At 38.0% G+C, this 20433-nt stretch overlaps 1 protein-coding gene across 2 annotated transcripts in view; it reads left to right on the top strand.

The window, feature by feature from the left end:
• Nucleotides 1–19516, top strand: part of rhpn2 (rhophilin, Rho GTPase binding protein 2) — a 56597-nt gene extending 37081 nt beyond the window's left edge. The window contains exons 7-15 of one of the 2 annotated variants that reach the window (XM_060912010.1): nucleotides 363–529; nucleotides 3086–3273; nucleotides 3526–3682; nucleotides 6622–6741; nucleotides 6959–7153; nucleotides 9616–9662; nucleotides 13897–14043; nucleotides 15562–15720; nucleotides 16927–19516. In XM_060912010.1, the coding sequence (XP_060767993.1) occupies nucleotides 363–529; nucleotides 3086–3273; nucleotides 3526–3682; nucleotides 6622–6741; nucleotides 6959–7153; nucleotides 9616–9662; nucleotides 13897–14043; nucleotides 15562–15720; nucleotides 16927–17157 (1411 nt within the window). In that variant the 3' untranslated portion in view covers nucleotides 17158–19516. Of the gene's footprint in view, nucleotides 1–362; nucleotides 530–3085; nucleotides 3274–3525; nucleotides 3683–6621; nucleotides 6742–6958; nucleotides 7154–9615; nucleotides 9693–13896; nucleotides 14044–15561; nucleotides 15721–16926 lie in introns of both variants that reach the window. The other variant, XM_060912009.1, reaches the window with a different exon arrangement.
• Nucleotides 19517–20433: the final 917 nt, after the last annotated feature.

Below are 20433 nucleotides of genomic sequence, written 5' to 3'. Positions count from 1 at the left end.
TTGTAGTATTTGCTGGTCCACATGACTTGTATTCACTTTTGAAATGGCACACAATGTTCAGGGTCAGGCTCCAAATGTTTCCAAATTACTGCCCGTCCTTGACTTTCTTGGCAGTATGTATGGTACCCAGCATTATCAACAGTTCATTAAGTTCTATAGTTGCATTTAACTGTAACTGCAGCCTGTACACATAACTGTACCCTTATTATAGTGATACTTTTTCAAAGTATGTTTTTCATGCATCACTCATCATGCCACTGTAAGAAGCCCAGCAGGTCTGATTTGGTTCTTAGGAATATTTAGAGAGCTATGAAAACACACAGAGATGGAACAAAGTTGTGTGTGAAATCTGACTTGTGCAGGTACGACTCTTTTACTGGGGTGCCAGTATGCCAACAGAATATATCCCTGGAAAAGGCCAGCATCCTGTTCAACATGGCTGCCCTTTACACCCAGATTGGCACACGCAGCGAAAGGCACACAGAGGCCGGCCTAGAGGGTGCCATCACTGCCTTGCAAAAATCAGCCGGTTAGTACCCAGATTAGTAGCCTGAATCATTATTTATAGAAGCTTGTATCTAATAAACAGCGCTATTACAGTTTCATCTGCTGTGCTGAAACATTTGCTTAAACTGTGTTATGTTGACACTCTTTCACCTGGGGGGGGGGTAAATTTTTAAAGTTGTATTGAGTTCCAGTAATTTCAGTTCACTTAAGGCAGTGTTTCTCAACCACTGGACTGCGAAGCGCTATCTAGTGCCCCCCCGAGTTTGAAGCCAAATACTAAATAGTTCAGGATGTTGTAGTGTCCCAAATTCGGTCGCTGGTTTAATAATAATAATAATGTTAGATTTATATAGCGCCTTTCAAGAAACCCAAGGACGCTTTACAATATAGACAAGGATAAATAAATAATAAAGAAAAAATTAATAATAATTAAATAAAATAAAAATAAAAAGTCCACCAAGTAGGGGTCAGGATGTAATTCCCGTGGTGTAGCAGCCACAGTCCCACCAAAAGGCGCATTAAAAACGAGTCCCACATCTCCAGCACCGCCGCCGCCACACCCACAGGTTTGACGTACACTTTCAGGTGGAATAAATACAGTTGTGGGTAAATCAAGAACAAGCCTTTATTTTTCACATTCCTCCTCTGCATTTAACCCCATGTGTGCACACAGGGACTGAGAGCGCATGCAGTAGGCAGAATAATTAAATACGTTTGTGGGTAAATTATATGGATCTGTGATGCCTTCTGGAAGAGAAGAGCAGGGAGGATTGAGAATTGAGTGGCTGTGGTTTGTTTACACCAGATACTAAAACTTGTCGCGTCCTAGCAACCATCTCAAAGACGATTTAAAAAAAAAAAAAAGCCCAGAAATTCCTCCTTATCCAGGCAAAAACAATACGGGATTTATCTTGTTTTGATTCCCAGATCTTTAACCCAGCCACACATAAAAAGTTGTACTCCTCCATGCTCTTCCAGGTTTTCATCTGTTTGACTGTCTAGAACGATGTCTGCAGCACCAGGTAGTTTGAGATGTCTGGGAACAACAGATGGATAATTTTCCAGCTCATACTGAATGAATAACTTTAAACAGGATAGGTTGATGAGTAGAGCTGGTGGAGTACAGATACAAATAATTACAAATACAAAAGAATGCATGTACAGAGAAATAATTACAAATACAAAACAATAAAAATATACAAAAAAAAAGTCTAAAATCTTTAATCCCTTTTGAGAGAATGCCCTGCATGCAAGGTTTGGCTTCTGGCACATCCACATAGTTTTAAATATAATACCTACATCTAAAAAAATTTTTGTGTTTAATTCCTGGGCTCCCATCTGTAACGGGGGTGATGCTGCATTCCGTTAATGCACTCTGCAATCAATTTAGTTTCTAATAAAATAGATGAGCCAAAATAATTGGGGATTTTTTTTTTATGGGCCTCGACTTGTTACAAGTATGAATAGGTGGTCCATAAAGCAGAAAAGGTTGAGAACCCCTGACTTAAGGCATGGTTACTTTAGCTGTGGCTTGCTTGCTTGATTTGCACCTATAGTTATTTCACGTGCAAATCTGTGCTGGTACAGGGTACTTTTAATTTGCCAAGACAATGAAATGTGAGAAATGAGGCACACAGAGCATGGAAGGGAAGTTGAGCAATTTCAATCAGTGGTGTTATTGTGACTTTTTTTTTTTTTTTTAATGAAGTTTTGGATATGGTAGAATTTTTAAAATAAACTCTCAGACCCCATTAAAAAAAAAAATCATTCCCTGCTACCAACATCCAGAGAGCTGTTCTTTTGATATTCTTTATAAGGAACTAAAATGTGTGGTGCTCTGGGAAAACCAGCCGGCTGTTGCTGTGGCCAAGGTCTGGTAATCAGTCAAAAAAAAACCCCGGCTTTTGGCCAAAATTGGGTTTTACAGTGTGTAGGGTCTTTTAAGAAATCATGCATTTATTTCACTGAAAGTAGAAATGTTTATTCTTTTTAATCTTACAAAGGCTATCTTTCTGTGAAGATTGTCATGTAAGGAGCCAGCTTAACAAACCCAGCAAAAAAATCATCAGTCTGTCAAAAGACGCCAAAAATCTTGCTTGCTAAGTATGATTTCCTAACACTGTTAATGTCCGATTGTTGGATTGCCAAGTGTCATTGTTGGAGGCATAAGTTTGGGATCAGATACCAGTTGACACAATGTCTGTGCTGCAGTCGCAATGGAAGCCTTAAATTCTCCTTTTAGTCTTCAGAATTATATAGTAGAACGTAGTAAGAGTTGAACCCGATGGTCCAAGGTGCCTTTAAAACATTAGTGCCAGAGGGAACAATTCAGTTATTGACAGCTAGAAAAGCACATTTCATAGTTCACACTTGGCTTTGAGTAAATTGTACCATGAAATTACCTTCACTATAATATGTAGTGGGATGTAAGTGAGGGGGGACAAGAAAATCAGCTCAGAGTTGGATCTAGAACATTATTATTTTCCTGAATTATACGGTGGATTTTTCTGACATTTTTAATACCACCAGCATGCTTATAGTAGCATGTACACTGACTGTCTAATCTTGAACTTGTTAGGTGTGCTCAATCACCTGAAGGAGACTTTTACACACACACCCAGCTATGACATGAGCCCAGCCATGTTGAATATGCTGATAAAGATGCAGTTGGCTCAGGCTCAGGAGTGCGTGTTTGAGAAGCTCACTCTGCCTGGAATCTGTAATGAGTTCTTCAGCCTGCTCAGAATTGCACAGGAAGCTGCCAAGGTACTGCTTTGATATTTAATGACTTCAGGCAAACTAACCATGCATAGCTGTAGTTTATACTGGAGGATTAATTAATTAAAATGTTTTGGTCTCCATAACTTTGCTATATTTTGCAGGTGACTATTTATCCACTGTTAACAATGAACGTTATTGTCCTGTTTCGTAGTTGTTCATGAGTGTATTTATTGGTTTTGCAAGTAACAGATAAACTACTTATTTTAAACCCTTTGATGTGTGTGTGGCGTTTCATAGGTGGGAGAAGTGTATAAACAGGTGCACCAGTCCATGATCCAGTCCCCTGTTAAAGACAATGTGCCCTTTTTCTGGTCCACAATGGCACAAGTGAAGGCCCATCACTATTGGGCTCTCAGCCATTACTTCATTTCCACTTCCCTAATGGACCATGAGTGTAAGTCAATAAACCAATCATGCAGCCTCATTTTTAATATATTTGTACAGTAGTCAAGAAACAACCCAAATGCCAAGGACAGCTTTCAACATGACACTACCAACACCATGCTTCACTGTGGTGTGTTCTCAAGGTGGAATGGTCTGGGGGAGGGGATTGCGCTATTTGGTCGTGGATGATTTGAATACATTTTGTGAAATGCCAAAATACTCAAATCGGGAGAGGTGTTGACTTGCGGTAAATGTGCAGACGTAATATTTGCTATTTTGCATCCCATTCCGTGTTTTACGGACTGACCTTGACTCCGATTATGCATGTGTAACGAGGTTCATGATTGGAAGAAAATGTGTCAAGCGTTAGTGATGTAGCCAATCGGCGACGTGAATATATTGTAGCTCGTTCTTACTTGTTTACAACGTGTTAACCGCATTTTGAAATTAGAAAGCGAATATTTTGAACAATGGTAAAAATTATTGATCAAAAAGAAGAAAACCGAGCAAGGGAAGTTGATAGTGGATGCAGAGTGAAATGGAATTGGGAATGGTGTTCAAAACCATTAGGAGTCATTTATAACAAAGAAATGGACACCACTGTGGGCGAATATTACCGGAAAGTAGACATTGCTGGTAAATGCAGGTGCGTCTTGTGTGATGCAGAGACTAACTATGCTGATCGTGGTTGTGTTGCCCTGGTCAACCATATCAAAACAAAAGGAAACTGTATGAAAAGCAGTCAAATCATCAACTGCCAAGGAATTTTTTTTTTTTTTTTTTTTTTTTTTTTCACTTGTTGCCGGGAAGATGCACAAAAATAAGATTTGACATGTGGCATTAGCCCTGTTTACTTACAGGCCTCGGAAAAGCCTGCAGCTACACAGTCTAAGCATCTGACACCCATTTGTGGACAGGAAAGCACATATTGAGGTAAGAAACCACTTTTTGCCAAAGTTTTTAGCACTTTCCTCTTAACTGTCAAACAATGCAAAGAATATAATGTATCCTAAGTATAGAGAAAAGTTTCAAATTTAGAATGAAATGCTACTGATTTGACATTTTAGATCTAGTTTTGAGTTACTTAAAATTGCAAAATCATGAAAATACCTCACTAAAGTAATTTTATGCAGATAACTTATTTAATATTTGGATCTACTGCAGGCTAAGTTTAACTAATCAAATGTAGTTTAGTGTACATGTGAGTCTTCATAATGCACAATAGAACAGTTAGTGAACCTAATAGACTATACCGTAGGCCTATATGCTTTTGCATGAAACTGTTAATGTTGTGGTTTAATGCTTCTCAAATTTAAATATTGTACATGTTGATATTAGCAGATATGTACTGTGATTTTTAACTTTTAAAACTTTTTTTTCAGGCTTTAATCTTTGGCTTTTGCTGCAGAGAAAACTCTGGCCATGAGTGATGTAGATGATCTTGTAGCCTTGTGTAAAGATAAAAAAGCCTTGGATGCACTTCACATGGCAAGAATTAGTGCAACTTGCAAGCTGATTCATGGACTGGCGAAAACTTTTGAAAGGCTGTTCCACCCAAGAAAAAGAAAAGGCATGCTGCCAACTTAGGATGTGCAATTTTTCAGCAATATAATAAAGTTGATATTGTATAAAGTTGTATGAAATGTACATTGTGTTTTTGTATTAACTAAATTTTCAAAAATGCTATCCTGTTTCAGTAATATTTACTGAAAATAAACTTATTAAAAATGGTAATGTTTAAGTTTTAGTAGCCCTCCACTAGTCAGAGGAGTGGAGCCAGTCAGATGAAATACCCCTCAGTGGTCATGAGATTTCTTGAAAGCGTGAAAAATTCTGTTCTTGTAATTTGAAAGTTTGCATGCATTTTATTCTAAAAGCTTCTCTCATTTTAAAGTATGTGCTATGAATTCTGTGAAAAGGTCCTGTTGGTAGTGTCATGTTGAAAGCTGTGTAAAATATTCTACACTATGTACATTCATAGATGCACATGTACTTGCGTACATTATGTATAGATTTTAGCAAAATGTCAAATTTAAAAAAAAAAAAAAAGACTTGATGTATCCTAATTTAAAATGACTGACTATATCCACATCTTAACATATCAGGCCGAAGGTTCTTAAGTGGACTCCTGGAACTGTTGGCATCTGCTGATTGTCTGAGACTCGGTGTAACCTTTCAAAAGACATTTAAGTTTTCAGTCCTTTCGTTTTCCACAAGGGAGCAGTGAATTGGGGTAACTAAGTTTAACAGAGTCCCCTTACATTCAGAGGGATTTTAATGAGGCCAGGCTGGTATACAAAACTGTTATTGAAGCCTGCTGAGCATAAGCCAGAAGTCAAAAGTAAAAGACTGAGAAAGGGAGGGGAGGCTGTTAGCAAAACTTTTATTCCTTTTCAAACACCCAGGGAGTTGGTTCTGGCTCAGGGCTATAAACTGTTCACATAGAGGGCAGAAATTTTATCAGTTCTGAGTGCCAGGAATGAAGGCCTCCCTGCATGGGTCTGAAAAATCACAGATGCCTTCAGGGATGCGGCTTTAACATTAAACAGATCTCAGACAATGAATCTTTGTGGAGAAGCCTTTTTACGGCAGGACTTGTCTGGATCTCATTTTGTGTATTTAAAAAAAAAATCGATGAGCCAAAAAAATTTTTCCTCCTTGTCTCACTTGTAGTTTATCAGTAAAGATGCTTTGGCTGAGCAAAGTTTTGCTTCTTTAGTTAATTTTGCATTGGAGCTTCTGTATTGAGGAATCTATCATGCAAACTTCTGTGTCTTTGTGTAAATTCATCTATAACGTCACTGTTTTGTATCAGTGATAATGACACTTGTAGATTGTCTAAGTATTCCTTAAGAGTGTGTTCGTGCTCATAAAATGAGAATTAAAATGAAAACAAAGATGCATGAAATTATTTGCGAAAGTTGAAGTGACGTACGTGTGTGCGTGCAGTAACACTCAGTGATGAGGAGGATAAGCAGGAGAAGGCTCTCTGTCAGGTGTATGACACAGTGCCTGATGGACGCCCTCTCCTCGAGATCCTGCGCAAGAAACAGGAGCGGCGCCGCATAGGTGAGACCCTTCACATTACGATCATCATTCAGTGGTTACTCCACAAAATGAGCACTTCTTTCAAATCAAATGCTCTTCGCTAATTAGCAGTGAGCCAGACCCCAGTTTATTTAATAGCAATAGTTATCTACGTCACAAATATGGCATTATGAACTGTAATAATGGAAACGGACACCCAAAGCCCCTTCACACCTTCCCGTCTTGCTCCACCCCACAGGTAAGGCTCACCTGAAGCGTGCGATAATGAACCAAGAGGATGCATTGCGTTACCAGAGCCTGTGCCCTCACCTCCGCAAGCTGGACATCCTCGGTACCATTCTCGAAGCCAGCCACAAGCGCTCACTTGAAAAATTTGAGCAAAACAACACAGAAGAGGAGTTCACAGATTACATGGAGGCACCAAACGTCGCCGGTGAGTTGGCTTAAAATGAAAAATAAATAAATCGGAAAGAATACAGTCGTCTATTATACAAGGGCATAATAAGAAACCTACACTGTCGAGACAAAAAGGTCCTGTACAGGTTCACATTTTGTTCTGTGAAGGTCAAGATTAATAATTATGCAGTCAAACATACAACAAGATAACTTTATAACTGTAAAGTCATTATGTCATTTTTATTTAAAATAAAACCTCAAGGTGCTTTTCATGAAGGGGTGAATAAGATAAAATGTAAAGTTATATTAATGGAGGAATGTAAGAAAATGAAAGTATTGCTCAATGTTCAGAATACTGCAGTGTATCATGTTAACTTTTTTTTTTTAAAAAGAGGGCTCAAAGATGAAAGCTTTTGGACTGGAAAATACAAAACTATGACGGTTGTTCAACTAGGAGGACACTCAGAGTGCAGACCTCCACCAAGGTTAAATGATGTATCTCGCAAAAATGAAGCTGAACTCAGAGCCACTCAAATTTAATGAGTTCTTCCTTGACCCATGCTACACCTTTCCAGTTTTATGGAAATTGGGTTGGTAGCTTTTGCAGAATCCTGTTTACAGGCAGAAAGACAGACCACGCCATAAACATAACCTGCCTCGTGGAGGTAGTGAACAGAAGTGTTGTGGACATATATATTCTCAATTTTAACAATGTAGAATTACTTTTTGAAACATAGGAAGGTGATGTTTTAGCAAATATAATATTTGCTAAAACATCACCTTCCTATGTTTCAAAAAGTAATTCTACATTGTTAAAATTGAGAATATATATGTCCACAACACTTCTGTTACGTTCTGACTTTGGCATATAAATATGTTTTTATTACGTCTCAGAAAATTAAAGTTATCTTTTAACATTCATTAAAGATTACATGTTTTGTGACCTGATGGTAAAAAAAATGGTTTTAGGTGAATTTTTAAAAATAAGTTCATGTCCCCATTTCAGTACCCATAAGCGTGGAATCACTCATATGAGGATATTACACAGTGGTGTGAAGATATGAAGTTTATGTTCAAGTCATGAATATATTTCACGAGTGATTTTTGTTTTTCAACCTGAGAAGATAAACTTCATATCTTCGTGCCACCATGTAATATTCTTTATATTATACTGACACATCCACCAAAAAAACAAGTTAATTGAAAGAATTTTAATTTTGAAGCAGTTTGCCATTTTGTCAACGCGCGTCTTGTCAGCAGGAAAACACTGGGAGTGACTTCATCAGCGTGCAATATCGGGAATTATTATACATACAGGAAACTTTTTTTTTTTTTTTTGGATGGAATTAAAAACACGTTCTATTCCATTCTAGTGGGTTTCATTCAGTTGGTTCGATAGCATGCAATATTGTTAGCATATCGCTTATCCTATGTGTTACGTCACTCGACCCAGTGGCGAAGGAGCATTGAATATGGTTTACGATATTGCATGGGTGTCAAGACAACATGAAGTCACACATCGGAGATGTAAAACTTCTACACTAGTGAGCGACTGCAGCAATTTGTAAACAAACATGGCTGCTAGGTTTGCTTTGTTAAATACGGAAGATTGAGAGAATTTTGAAAGACGCTGAACACCCTAAAGGAATGTGTATGTATAATAATCATAATATTGGCTGGCTTTTTTTCATGGTATGTTAAATATATTCCATTCAGCTACTCATCTTCGACTTGTTCAGTATCATGTTAGCTGAATGGAATATATCTGATATACCACTCAACGCCAGCCAATATTATTTAAATGTCACTCAGATCCGCTGTGTGTATTTGTCTGAAAAATGCGGGTTTTTCAACATGAAGATAAACTTCATATCTTCAAGCCAACCTGTGTTCTTTTTATTATATGGACACGTTCACAAATGGAGTACGCAAATTTTATTAAAACAACTCTATTTCGTCACGAGTGATATGTAGAGAAATGTCTCAGTTTTGGTTCTCTATGTCCCAGATGTAGCTAGTATGAAAAGGAGTAGCGTATTTCCCAGTAAAACACTATGTAATATCTTAAATAGAACACTTGTATCACAGCCAGTTGCCAAGGCAATGTGTTTTTTTTTTTTTTTTTTTTTTTTTTTTTTTTTTATTATTATACAATGGCACAGAACACATTTTATAGTTGCATTTAATGTTGCAGAATGTCTGAAAAAACAAGGTAGGTCCCATTATTACGTGTTCCATAAGCTATAAACAGTTGCTCCTTCATTATCACACTCCTTCCTTTTTCCTCCCTGTTTATAGAGGATAAGACGAACATTGTTCAGAAATCATTACTGATCACTAAAGAGAGTCGACACTGGAGGCTCCTTCCAGAAATGCTAAATAAAAGTGCCTGTAGAAGTTGCTCTATACAAATTATGGAACACACGCATTAATGTAAACTTGTGATTTGATGATGACTGTCAGTTATGTTTGTAATAACTTTTTCTCCCCCCTGTGTAGCTAAAACTGAGCAGAAAGCCGAAATGGAGGTTCCCGTCACCACTAAGGTGAAAGTCAAAGACTTATTCCACCGACTGGTATGTGGGCAGCTAATTTTTCTGCTAGTTTTTCCTCAGGGTCTGACAGTATAGCAATGCTTTTGTGTTGTCAGGAAAAATTAGTAATGAGTTTTGCTTGTTTGGATTGCATGCTGTATTGAACAGACCCTTCCAAAAACTACTTCACACTGTTCAGTAGTACAGCTCTAATAATGTGTTTCTTATAAAACACTGTGTTGCTGGCTTGCTTTGTTCAGTGTGAAGAAGCTTTAAACTGTTTACCAGCACTAACATGAGTAATGGTGGTGAAATGCTGTTTGCACATCAAGAGTTCTGTAGGAATTTTCACTTTTTTTTTTTTATCATTTGCTCACTTTATTATTCTAGAATTCTTTGTCTCACGAGTCACCATTTTTTAATTTTCACTACACTGATGCTTTTTGATCATGAAGCATGACCATGAACTTGAATATCTTCAATCTACTCACTGCATGTTTCAAACTGCTCACTGTATCAGGGTGTTTTGATTGGAACTTGGGCTACAAGTGTTTATAGACTTGATTCGATTCAATTTTCTGTCCAGCACTTTTAACAAGACATTGTTACAGAGCACCTTTACAGAAATGTATAAATTTTACATATATTAATTTATAAACGTATTCCTAATGAGCAAGCCGGTGGTGATGGTGGCAAGGACAAACCCCCTGAGACGACATGAAGGAACTGGACTCAAAAGGGAACCCATCCCCATCTCGCTGATAAGATAGCATGGTTATAAATAGCTTGCTTCTATGTAATCAGAAAGTGCAATTGAGTAACCAGGAAGTGCATTGTAGTTTTAAAACGGTCTATTTTGCTGATGTTCTCAACTGTTCATTGATGGCAACTTGAGTGCAAGACTGTTCATGACAACTGCAGTCCTAAAGCTATCATTGCAATACATAGTTTTCACTGACGTCACGGCATTCCGGGGAACGCCATCCAGCCGCCATCTTGTGGGGCAAACAAAACGGACCATCGCTAAATCAAGCAAACAGAAGTATATAGATACATTAGACGACATCTCACGACAATGGTATGCAGCCAAACTGGCCTTGATTAGGGGAATTTGACCCCTACGAAGTGGACAAAGATGCATTTTCAAGTGACTATGCAGGGCTGCCAAAGCCTGAAACTGACTTCATCAAACTTTAAAGGCTGTCTGATGTATACAACTTTATATATTCACAGCGCGCCTTTTGTCGGATGCCGCCTTTTTCACAGCTGAATCGCGCAGATCTGATTTTTTTTTTTTTTTTTTTTTTTTTTTTTTTTTAGCAGGGGCGTTGGAGTGTCTGATTATAATTTCAAAGTAAATTCTGTATTAAAATTACTAAAGCAAATCCGTTACAGTCCATGAAACAGGAAGTATAAGGATGAGGAAAAAAACAGTTTAAATCGGAAAGCTGCGCACGTTTGCGCAGTCCTGCACACCGCTCGGGCTGCGCAAATGTGCGCAGCTTTCCGATTTAAACTTTTTTTTTTTTTTTCCTCATCCTTATACTTCCTGTTTCATGGACTGTAATGGATTTGCTTAAGTAATTTTAATACAGAATTTACTTTGAAATTATAATCAGACACTCCAACGCCCCCCCTAAAAAAAAAAAAATCAGATCTGCGTGATTCAGGCGGCATCCGCCAAAAGGCGTGCTGTTTGCATCCCAAACACAAATCAAATCATACAGAATAGACCTAAAATGTTTTTCAAAAATGACCCTTGCGTGAGTGAAGTGACAAGTTTCAAATAGAAACGTGACAAACGAGTGATATTAAGTGTACATTAAAATGTAAATGTACACTCAGCAGTTCCAATTAGGCATTCTCTAGAGATTCACATGATGTTTTGGTTTCCAAAAACAAACTTAAACACGATTGTTTAAATAAACAACTTACCACTTATAAAATGATCGGATCAGACTTTGCTGTGTTTGGAAGGCTGATAATCCTTGCGGTTGATTCTCGCAAGCCGTAGATTTCTCCTTTGTATGCTGAGTTTCTTTGTTTGCTCGCCTTCGTGCTCCCGTACAGTGGGAATTCCATAAAAGCTCCGCTCGACGTCATCATTTGACCTATTACGACAGCCGTGAATACAACAGGTGTGCACCATTGCTAGCTTTAAATAGCCTGCTTGGGTTCTTTTGAAGACTTTGTACTCGCGCGTTACAATGTGTGTTCAGTCACCCGTACGGTAAGCTTGACCCGCAAGATGGCCGCCACTAGGGAATCCCTGACTCTGTGACGTCATGTGAAAAACTATCTATAGTAGTCATCAGCCATTATAGCAAAACGTTTTGTATCGATTGCAATCATTGTCTAAAGATCCAGACAGGTTGCATTCTTTAAGATTCTGAAGCTTGAAAAGGGTTCCAAATATACCTGAGGGTAGAGCGTCTTCAGATGACAAAATAAAACTTCAGAAGTTGAACTAATTTTAGTTTAACTCTCTCTGTAATTTGTCACTTATAATCCCATAAAAGGCTTAGTATGGACTACAATCCTGATTCCAAAAAAGTTGGGATGATGTCAAACATGAATAAAAACTATACGATGATTTGCAAATTGGTTTCAAGCTATATTCAGTGGAATATAATACAAAGATAAGAGATTTTAATGTTCAAACTGAAACTTGTTTTACACAGCATCAAAACTTTTTTGGAATTGGGGTTGTGTAAGATTAGAGCTGCCGTGAATGTGAGAGAGAGAGAGAGAGAGAGACAGTTCACTGATCTGAGAACTTGATGTGACTGATTATTTCAGTTGATGCTAGTCATTTAAATAAACTCCACCATTGACTTGATTTGTAATATAAATGAATTTGTGCAACTATCAGAAGCATACAAGCAAGATTTTGGGAGTTTTAATAATCCGGGTTTGGACACTTCATCTTAAGACTTCATAAATATCATAAACCTGCACACTTGATGTTTAATTTTTCTTATTCTTAATAAGTCAAGGATGGAGCAAAAAACTGTTTAGCATGTGGACTGTAATACTGCCTACTTTAGCTTACTGGATTTATGTTCAGTTCTAGTGAAATTGGCTCATTGTTTACAGGTGGACTTTATTTATTTATTTATTTATTTATTTATTTATTTCTTATTTTTTAATAGTTTAAAGGTCTCAGTTCACCCTCTGTGCTACATGGCAGTCGCCATTTTCAGTGTCATTGATATTCCACTGTTTCATGTTTTGGAAAATGATCCGCAACAATACAGTGGCCCTCGAGGCCATGGATCGTAAATTGTAACATGAAATTGAAGATATTTTGTCAAAGTAGTGTTATATTAAATTCTTTAGACCGATCCATTTAGTTTTCATATGGTTATTCTGTTGTAATGGACCAGACCTGGCCTTGGCTTTCACACAGGTGGCCGCAAAACAGAAATTATCAGGCATATTGTATTCAAAATTGTGTGGGGTCGTCCCCCGCCGGTTAGTGTAAGTTTTCTTGTAAAAGCTCAATATTCAGTTAGATGCGTGCTCACAAAGAGTTAACGGAGAACTTCAGAACGCAGTGACCTGTATGTAAACCAAAAAAAAAAAAAATGAATGGGTTCTTGGAAGGGGTGAACTGGCTCCTTTAAAGTGTTTTAAAGATGCATTTGAGTTGCTGTGATTCTCAATATTGGTATGCATGGCTGCCTATTTTCCATGAAAGGCACCTAAAAGAAGTGTACAGTTTTTAGCCTGAAGCATGGGTTTAGTTAAGAAGTTGTAATGTGCCTCACAAGCAGCAGAAGACTTGTTTTTATTGGGTATCTTAAACCAACCAGTTAGTGTTAATAACTTGACTTCTGACTTTCTTTTGTAAATTGGAAGCAAAAAGCTGATTAGTAGAGCCCTTGACATTCCATTCGTCTGTTATTTATACTTCACCACCACAGCAAAGCATGAGAAACATGCATTTTGTGAGATTTTCATAAATATTGTAGACATGTTTTATAACTTGAATAAGAATCAGCTACATTGGATGTACTTTTGGCTATTTAAAATGTTTCCGTATATTGCTATAAACTCAAATCTGGGTCATCCATTGCTAAGCACAGGAGATTTGGTTCCCTATTGTTTATCGGCTGACATCAGGCTGCATCCTGTTTGACCCTTGAAGCTGTCTATTTTACACAGTTATCATGCTGTGTTTTGTGGTGCATTCTGCGGAGTCATGCTCACAGGTTTTTTTTTTTTTGCATGTCCTGTGTTGCAGGGCCCATTGTCTGTGTTCTCAGCCAAACAGAGGTGGACCGCACCACGCACGCTCAGGATAAAAGCTGAGGACAGAGACCTAGGTTTCACACTGAAGGGGGATGCACCTGTCCAGATCCAATCACTTGACCCCCTCTGCCAGGCTGCTGTGAGTTCACATGCACAATTTATCTCTTGAGAAATGCCAGTCATTTCTTTTTCACGTTATATATTTGAGATCCTATTTCACAGTGCTTTCCTCTTCATACAAATGTAAGATTTATTTAATGAAGGAGCTTGGACTCTGCCTGTATCGGTCTCTTTTCTCTTTCAGTCTTCTCTCTCAGTAGTTTTGTAATGGTGACCAGGCTTTGTTGGAAAGGGAAAAACCGATTAGATGGATTATCTCTCACAGGTCATTATTAGACCCTTGTCCTCTCAGGGCCTGGTCCCACAACACTTGTACCTATAACTATGACTATACCTTTGCCTGAATTGAGTTCCAGTCTGGAGCAGTCACACCACAGCTATAATCTTCACTATAATATCGGCTGGTCTTGCCACTCAGGTAAATAAATGCATGCAACTTGGGAATAGTCATGGAAGTTTTATCCAAGTAGTAGCACGTTATTCCGGGTCATGTTGTACAGCTTGGACTTCAAAACAACCCATGCACATACTCCAGTGGTTGACAGACGAGTAATATGGATAAGTCACAGACTATGGAAATGTAATAAAGGATACAAAATACAGAGTGGTTACATATTTTTAATACGGATGCTAATAATTTACAGATTGGTCACGGATGTTTCAGTATATTAGAGATTGGAGATGGATGACGCATCACTGATATATATATAATTTTTTTTTTTTAAATTAAGTTGTCTTACAAATGGACTGCCAAAGTTCATAATTAAAATATCTTGCCTGCATTTATGTTTACTTTAACCCCTTTGGACACAAGGAAAAATACTTATGGAACTTCATGTGTACAATTGTATACATAATGTCCAAAGGGGTTAATTTACTATTGATGTTTCACGGAAAATGTCACGTAACCATGAATAAAAGATCCGTGTTCTGTGATTTCATGATGCAACAAGGATGTACAAAGATGCCTGGGGAAAATGGCACGTGCTCACTCACATGTGACAATTCCCTGATTGGTCAGATGTTTTATTGGATCAGGTCCAGGCCTGGAAAAATCGCTCCAGAAGCTATATCTCAGATGCCGATAAACCCAGGCCTGGGCTATAGTTATAGTATCGTTATTGGTCTGGCGTGACCACCAACCACAAACTGCAGGCGACCGATTTTATTTATAGTTGCAGTTATCGGTATGGTGGGACTAGGACTTAAGCTAGCTCTTGTGTGGGTTTTTCCCCCCTCCCTAATATGACACCTGATTCTGCCTTCTCATTCTCCTAAATCTTTTGAGCTGTCCAGAGCAGCTGTTCAGAAATGGCCTGTGGGCACACACTCTGTTCTTCTAAAGTACATCACGTACTCCTATGTAGTGTGTGTTTTGTGAATGAGCCTGCACTGCTGTCCCTCTGATAAGCATTCTGTAAATATTGGCCATACAGAATAAAACATACCCCTCTCAGAACAAGATTTACTCTACTTGCAACCTTTGTCTTCCTCTTATGCCTCTTTTCCTTTTTTGCTGTTATCGCTTCATCCCCAGGTGGATGGCTTGAAAGAGGGTGATTACTTGGTTGCTGTTGGCGACACTGACTGTAAATGGATGGGTGTGAGTGAGGTCATGAAGCTGTTGAAAGATGTGGACGAGGAAGGCATCGACATAAAAGTCATCAGCATGATTGACAGCAGCATCCAGGCCATGGTAACTTTCCTAACATCCTCAGGTCTTAAAGAGCAACTTGAGCAATTGTTGTATTTCCTGAACAGGTTGTGGCTTGGAGTCGAAGGCTGTGACAACTTGTCTGTGCAGTCCATGATTTTTCAATTCTTCATTCTCAGAATAAAGGGTACTACACTGTACTGCTCCTTGTCACTGGGGTGGTGTCGTTATCCTTTTTTTTTTTTTTTCTTAAATATATATAAATATGCATCTTTCACCTGGAAAGATTTAAGGTACATAATTTTATCATCATGACCTTTTAGAGTAAAGCTTTTTAAAGGTACACTATACCTTTCTCAGTAATGGATACATACTAAGGGTATAAAAGTTTGAGGGTACCACCCTGGTGATGAACAGTATCCTTTTTTCTGATTGTGCAGTTACCTGTTCCTTGCAATCTTCATCCTTTTAATTAAGAGTGGAGTTTCACCTCTGTGCTTGTACATCATGAGTAAATCTCATGTAGATTGGATATTTGACAGCTGGTTAATGCAGTTGAGCAAAGATGAAGCTATGAGCAGGGCAATGCAAACAAAGGCAAAGTGTTTTGCTTTCGATAAATTTTCTTGTAGGCATAAACACAGTAGGCTTTATAAAGTCGAGATCGCCATCTGGAGACGTTTCCAGGCTTTCTGGGAGGTGGTGTGGCTGAAGATTTTGCTCATTATCATAGAAAGGTGCACCAGCTGAGTGTGTATTTGGTAAGGGCCAATGTGGATATAGGTTCTGAAGTCAGGTGTGACTCCTGATTTGGTTGGAGTGAAAAGCTGCAGCCACACTGACCCTTTACAGAAGATCGCAGTAGTATTGCATCATTTTCTCCCTTCGAATCCTCAAGGTATGAAACGGTGATCAGCATCTCAGTCTTCTTACTGATGAGTAAATACTTGGTTGGAGCGTCATTCTATGGTTGATCCACAAGAGAGTGTGACTGAGGTGGGCAGGATGGCTGGAACAGAGAGCCTTGGAGTTGCTCTTTAATGACACATGTCTGGTTTTCACTCTCTTGAATAGTGCTGAAAGGAATTTGTGTCTAGGCTTTTAATTTGGCCAGTGAGTGGTGAGGGGTTTTTTTTGTTTGTTTTTTAAATATTAAATTAAATAACTTTAAATTTAGCATAATTTTATTAAGATTAACTTGTGAAAGGTTCTAATCTCTTCATATTGTATAATTTTTCCCAAAAACAGCCAACAAAAAGTGCCACATTCTCAGGTGGCCTTCCAAAAACCTACTCCATGATCTGCCTGGCTGAAAATGATGACGACAAACATCCGAAAGTACGCAAAGTCAGCAAGAAGATGTCATTCCTCAGCTGGGGGCTGAAGAACAAACACAAGAGCGCCAGCACTCTGAGCCTCCCTACAGCCGACTACAAACCCTCCATTCCCAGGTCCTTCAATGACAGTAGCCTCTACTAAACGCGCACACGAAGAGAACACTGACCTGCTGGTAGTGGCACAGTGCTCTCGGGCACAGGTACAAAGTCGAACAGTCACTGGTAAAGTGGTGAAGGAAAAAAGACTCTTGCACACAATCCTTAGGACAGAGTGAGTAAATGTGTGGTGACTTTCTCAACTGGCAAAAAGTTTATAGATCTGTAAGTCATCTTATGACTGCATGCTCGAGCCATTGTAGGTGTTTTATAAAAGGGAGGGGGGTAATTCAGAGGAAAAACCCTCAATTTCCAAGATTAAATCTATGAGAAAAAAAATTTAGATATTCTCGGAGATTAAAGTCACAAATTTATGAGAAGAAAACTTGGAAAAAGTGTCTTGTGCATTACAGAGCTGAGGGAGGGGGTTCTGAGACTAATATCTCCCAAATTCAGATATTAAAAAGTCAGAAATTTATGAGGAAAAAACTTGGAAGAATAGTGGGGGGGGGTTTGCTGTCAAGGTACCAGATTGTTTGCTTGTTTGTTTGTTTTTCATTTTGCAAGTATTGAACATCAGCACAACACAGCTGAGCGAAGAGTTAGAGGAAAAGTGGTCTTTCCTCCTCAATCATGGGAGAATGTGATTGTCTCAGAGGATATCCAAGGGGTTTGTTTTAATTAATTTATTTTTTTTTAAAATTTATTTGTCTTTTGAATCTCAGAAATTGAGGGGGGGGGGGTCTCCCAAATTTGACTTTATGATCTCCGAGAACATCCAAGTTTTTACCTTGTAAATTTACAAGTTTTTCTGAGTATTATCCCCTCCATCAGTGATGCTTTTTTTTTTAAACTGACCGTGGCCCAGTAAGCCATCATATTGTGCCCATGTAGTTGACACGGTTAAAATATGATAACCAGTTTTTGGAAAATCTATAAATATATAAATGTTGTATATCTGTCCTATTATCTGTGTGCCATACATGGGAGGTTTTTTTTTTTTTTTTAAAAAAGAGCATAAACAGTCCTACAGGGAACTGATACTTTGTGGCATCATCTTGCCAATAGCTATGAAGATGGGAGGACTCTGTGCTTTTACCAATCAAGAACATTCTGCTGCTGCTGCTGTAAATATTCTTATTTCACTGTATTTTTTGATCGAAGAGTCGACGATTGTGTGTGTGTGGACTTCTTTGAATTTTTCTTTTCTTTATGCTAGTTTGTCCACAGTTCCACAGGAATACACTAAGGAAAAGAGATTCACTAAATACTTTAACGCTGCCGTTTGGAGCATTTTAAGAAGTAAAAATGTTAATGTTACAGCAAGTTTAGTGTGAAATGTATTGGAGTGTTCTCATTTTGTGTAATGTGAAGGTTCATTGGGTGGTTCATGTATCGTGTTAATCTGCCACTGCAGTGATTGCTTCTGTATTAAACATGCTCTGTTTATTTTGATGAAGTGTTGACAGGAAGAGTTCTGCCTGAGGACTCTGGTGGTGCTTGAGCCAATCTCAAGCTTGAAGGGTTAAAGAAAGAACCTCATTCAGTATAGAAAGACCTATTATTCTTATTTTTATGTCTGCTATTTGCTAACACCTTCTGAAGGGTTAGATGTATTTCACTGTCTACAACGTAGATACTTGTATACATTTGATAATCAAATAAATAAAACGCACATAGAGAAAATGATCTATAAATATAAGTATATATTCCTCTGATGTATTTAGGGAGAGTCCCACTGTGGCTAGTTGCACATGGGTGATGCCATAGGTGAGTGTTATGTTTAATGTTTGTGCAATTAAGTATTTGACTTCATATTATTCTCTATCCTTCAACTGAATTTTTTTTTTGTGGGTATTATTATTATTATTATTATTGTGTGTTGGTGTCCCTTTTAAAATGTCTAATTCCCTTTAAAAGTCTTCAAAAGCGACTTTACTCCTAAATATTTCGTCTCTGCATTCACCAGAGCTGCAATATCTAGACATGGGTTTTTTTTGTTTGTTTGTTTTTTGGGGTTTTAAATAAAAATGGAAACAAGTGTAATGTTGGGCGATGTTTAGACCTCCTCAAAGGTACTGGAGGTCACATGCAGGTGGATTTATTGCTCTTTGATGGCACTATTTTAAAAGGCATTTTATATATTCTGGGTTAGTTATTAATGCATTAGTAAATTTAAATAAGTCTGAAAGGGCAAACCTCTGAATTGGTACTGTATCCAGTGGGGTTTTGGCATTTAAGTGGGTTGTGTGTGGGTTTCTTTTCTCCCCCCCCCCTTCCCTCCTGTGGTTTTAGATTTGCTGTTTTGCCTTTCTGTTGCAGTCTACTGTTTGAGTGGAAGTGAGGCTCATTTTTTTTTGTCACTTTGTATACAAACCTGGAATAAAATAAAATATAACGGGTGATTTATTTGCTTTTGTTGAGTCATTTAGATGAATTTTATCATGGTTTTTTTTTGGTTTTAATTGCCTCAACGTGATCATCCAAGGTTTAAAACTTCAAAATAATAAAGAACAAGAAGACAGTCCTCTATATCCCTCACCCTATATACCAAGTTTCAAGACATTTGTCACATTTTTCAAGTTCTGCTGCAGGAAACCAACCCTACCTCTTTACACAGACCTCAGCAGCCCATGGCATAAACTCACTGGACCTTTGGTCCAGCTGACCAAAAAATTTAAATTTCTCACTTTTTTCTTACTATCAAAAGGCTTTTCTTAGTATCGTATACATGTACCAACTTTCAAGACCACACCCTCATAGTTTTCAAGTTCTGCTCCGGAAACAAAACCTTCCCCTAAGATTAACCTGAGGGACTAAATCTGAAATTGTTTCCATGGAAACATGAAAAATTAAAGTTTCTCAAATTTCTTAGTATAAAAAGGCACATCTACATCACCTTGTTAACATGTATACCAAGTTTCAAATCCGTGTCATGAATAGTTTTGGATATACAGTGAAGGGAATAATTATTTGATCCCTTGCTCATTTTGTAAGTTTACCTACTGGCAAAGATATGAACAGTCTGTAATTTTAAGGGTAGGTTTATTTTAACAGTGAGAGAATATCAAAAAGAAAATCCAGAAAATCACATTTTATAAAATATATAAATTGATTTGCATTTCATTGAGTGAAATAAGTATTTGATCCCCTACCAACCATTAAGAGTTCTGGTTCCCACAGGCCAGTTAGACACTCCTAATCAACTTGTTACCTGCATTAAAGACATCTGTCTTAAATTGACACCTGTATAAAAGACACCTGTCCACAGAATCAATCAATCAGATGCCAACCTCTCCAACGTGGGCAAGACCAAAGAGCT

This window comes from Neoarius graeffei, chromosome 27 (genome assembly GCF_027579695.1).
Source record: "Neoarius graeffei isolate fNeoGra1 chromosome 27, fNeoGra1.pri, whole genome shotgun sequence".
NCBI classification, from domain to species: Eukaryota; Metazoa; Chordata; class Actinopteri; order Siluriformes; family Ariidae; genus Neoarius; species Neoarius graeffei.
This window is presented reverse-complemented; position numbering and strand designations above follow the sequence as displayed.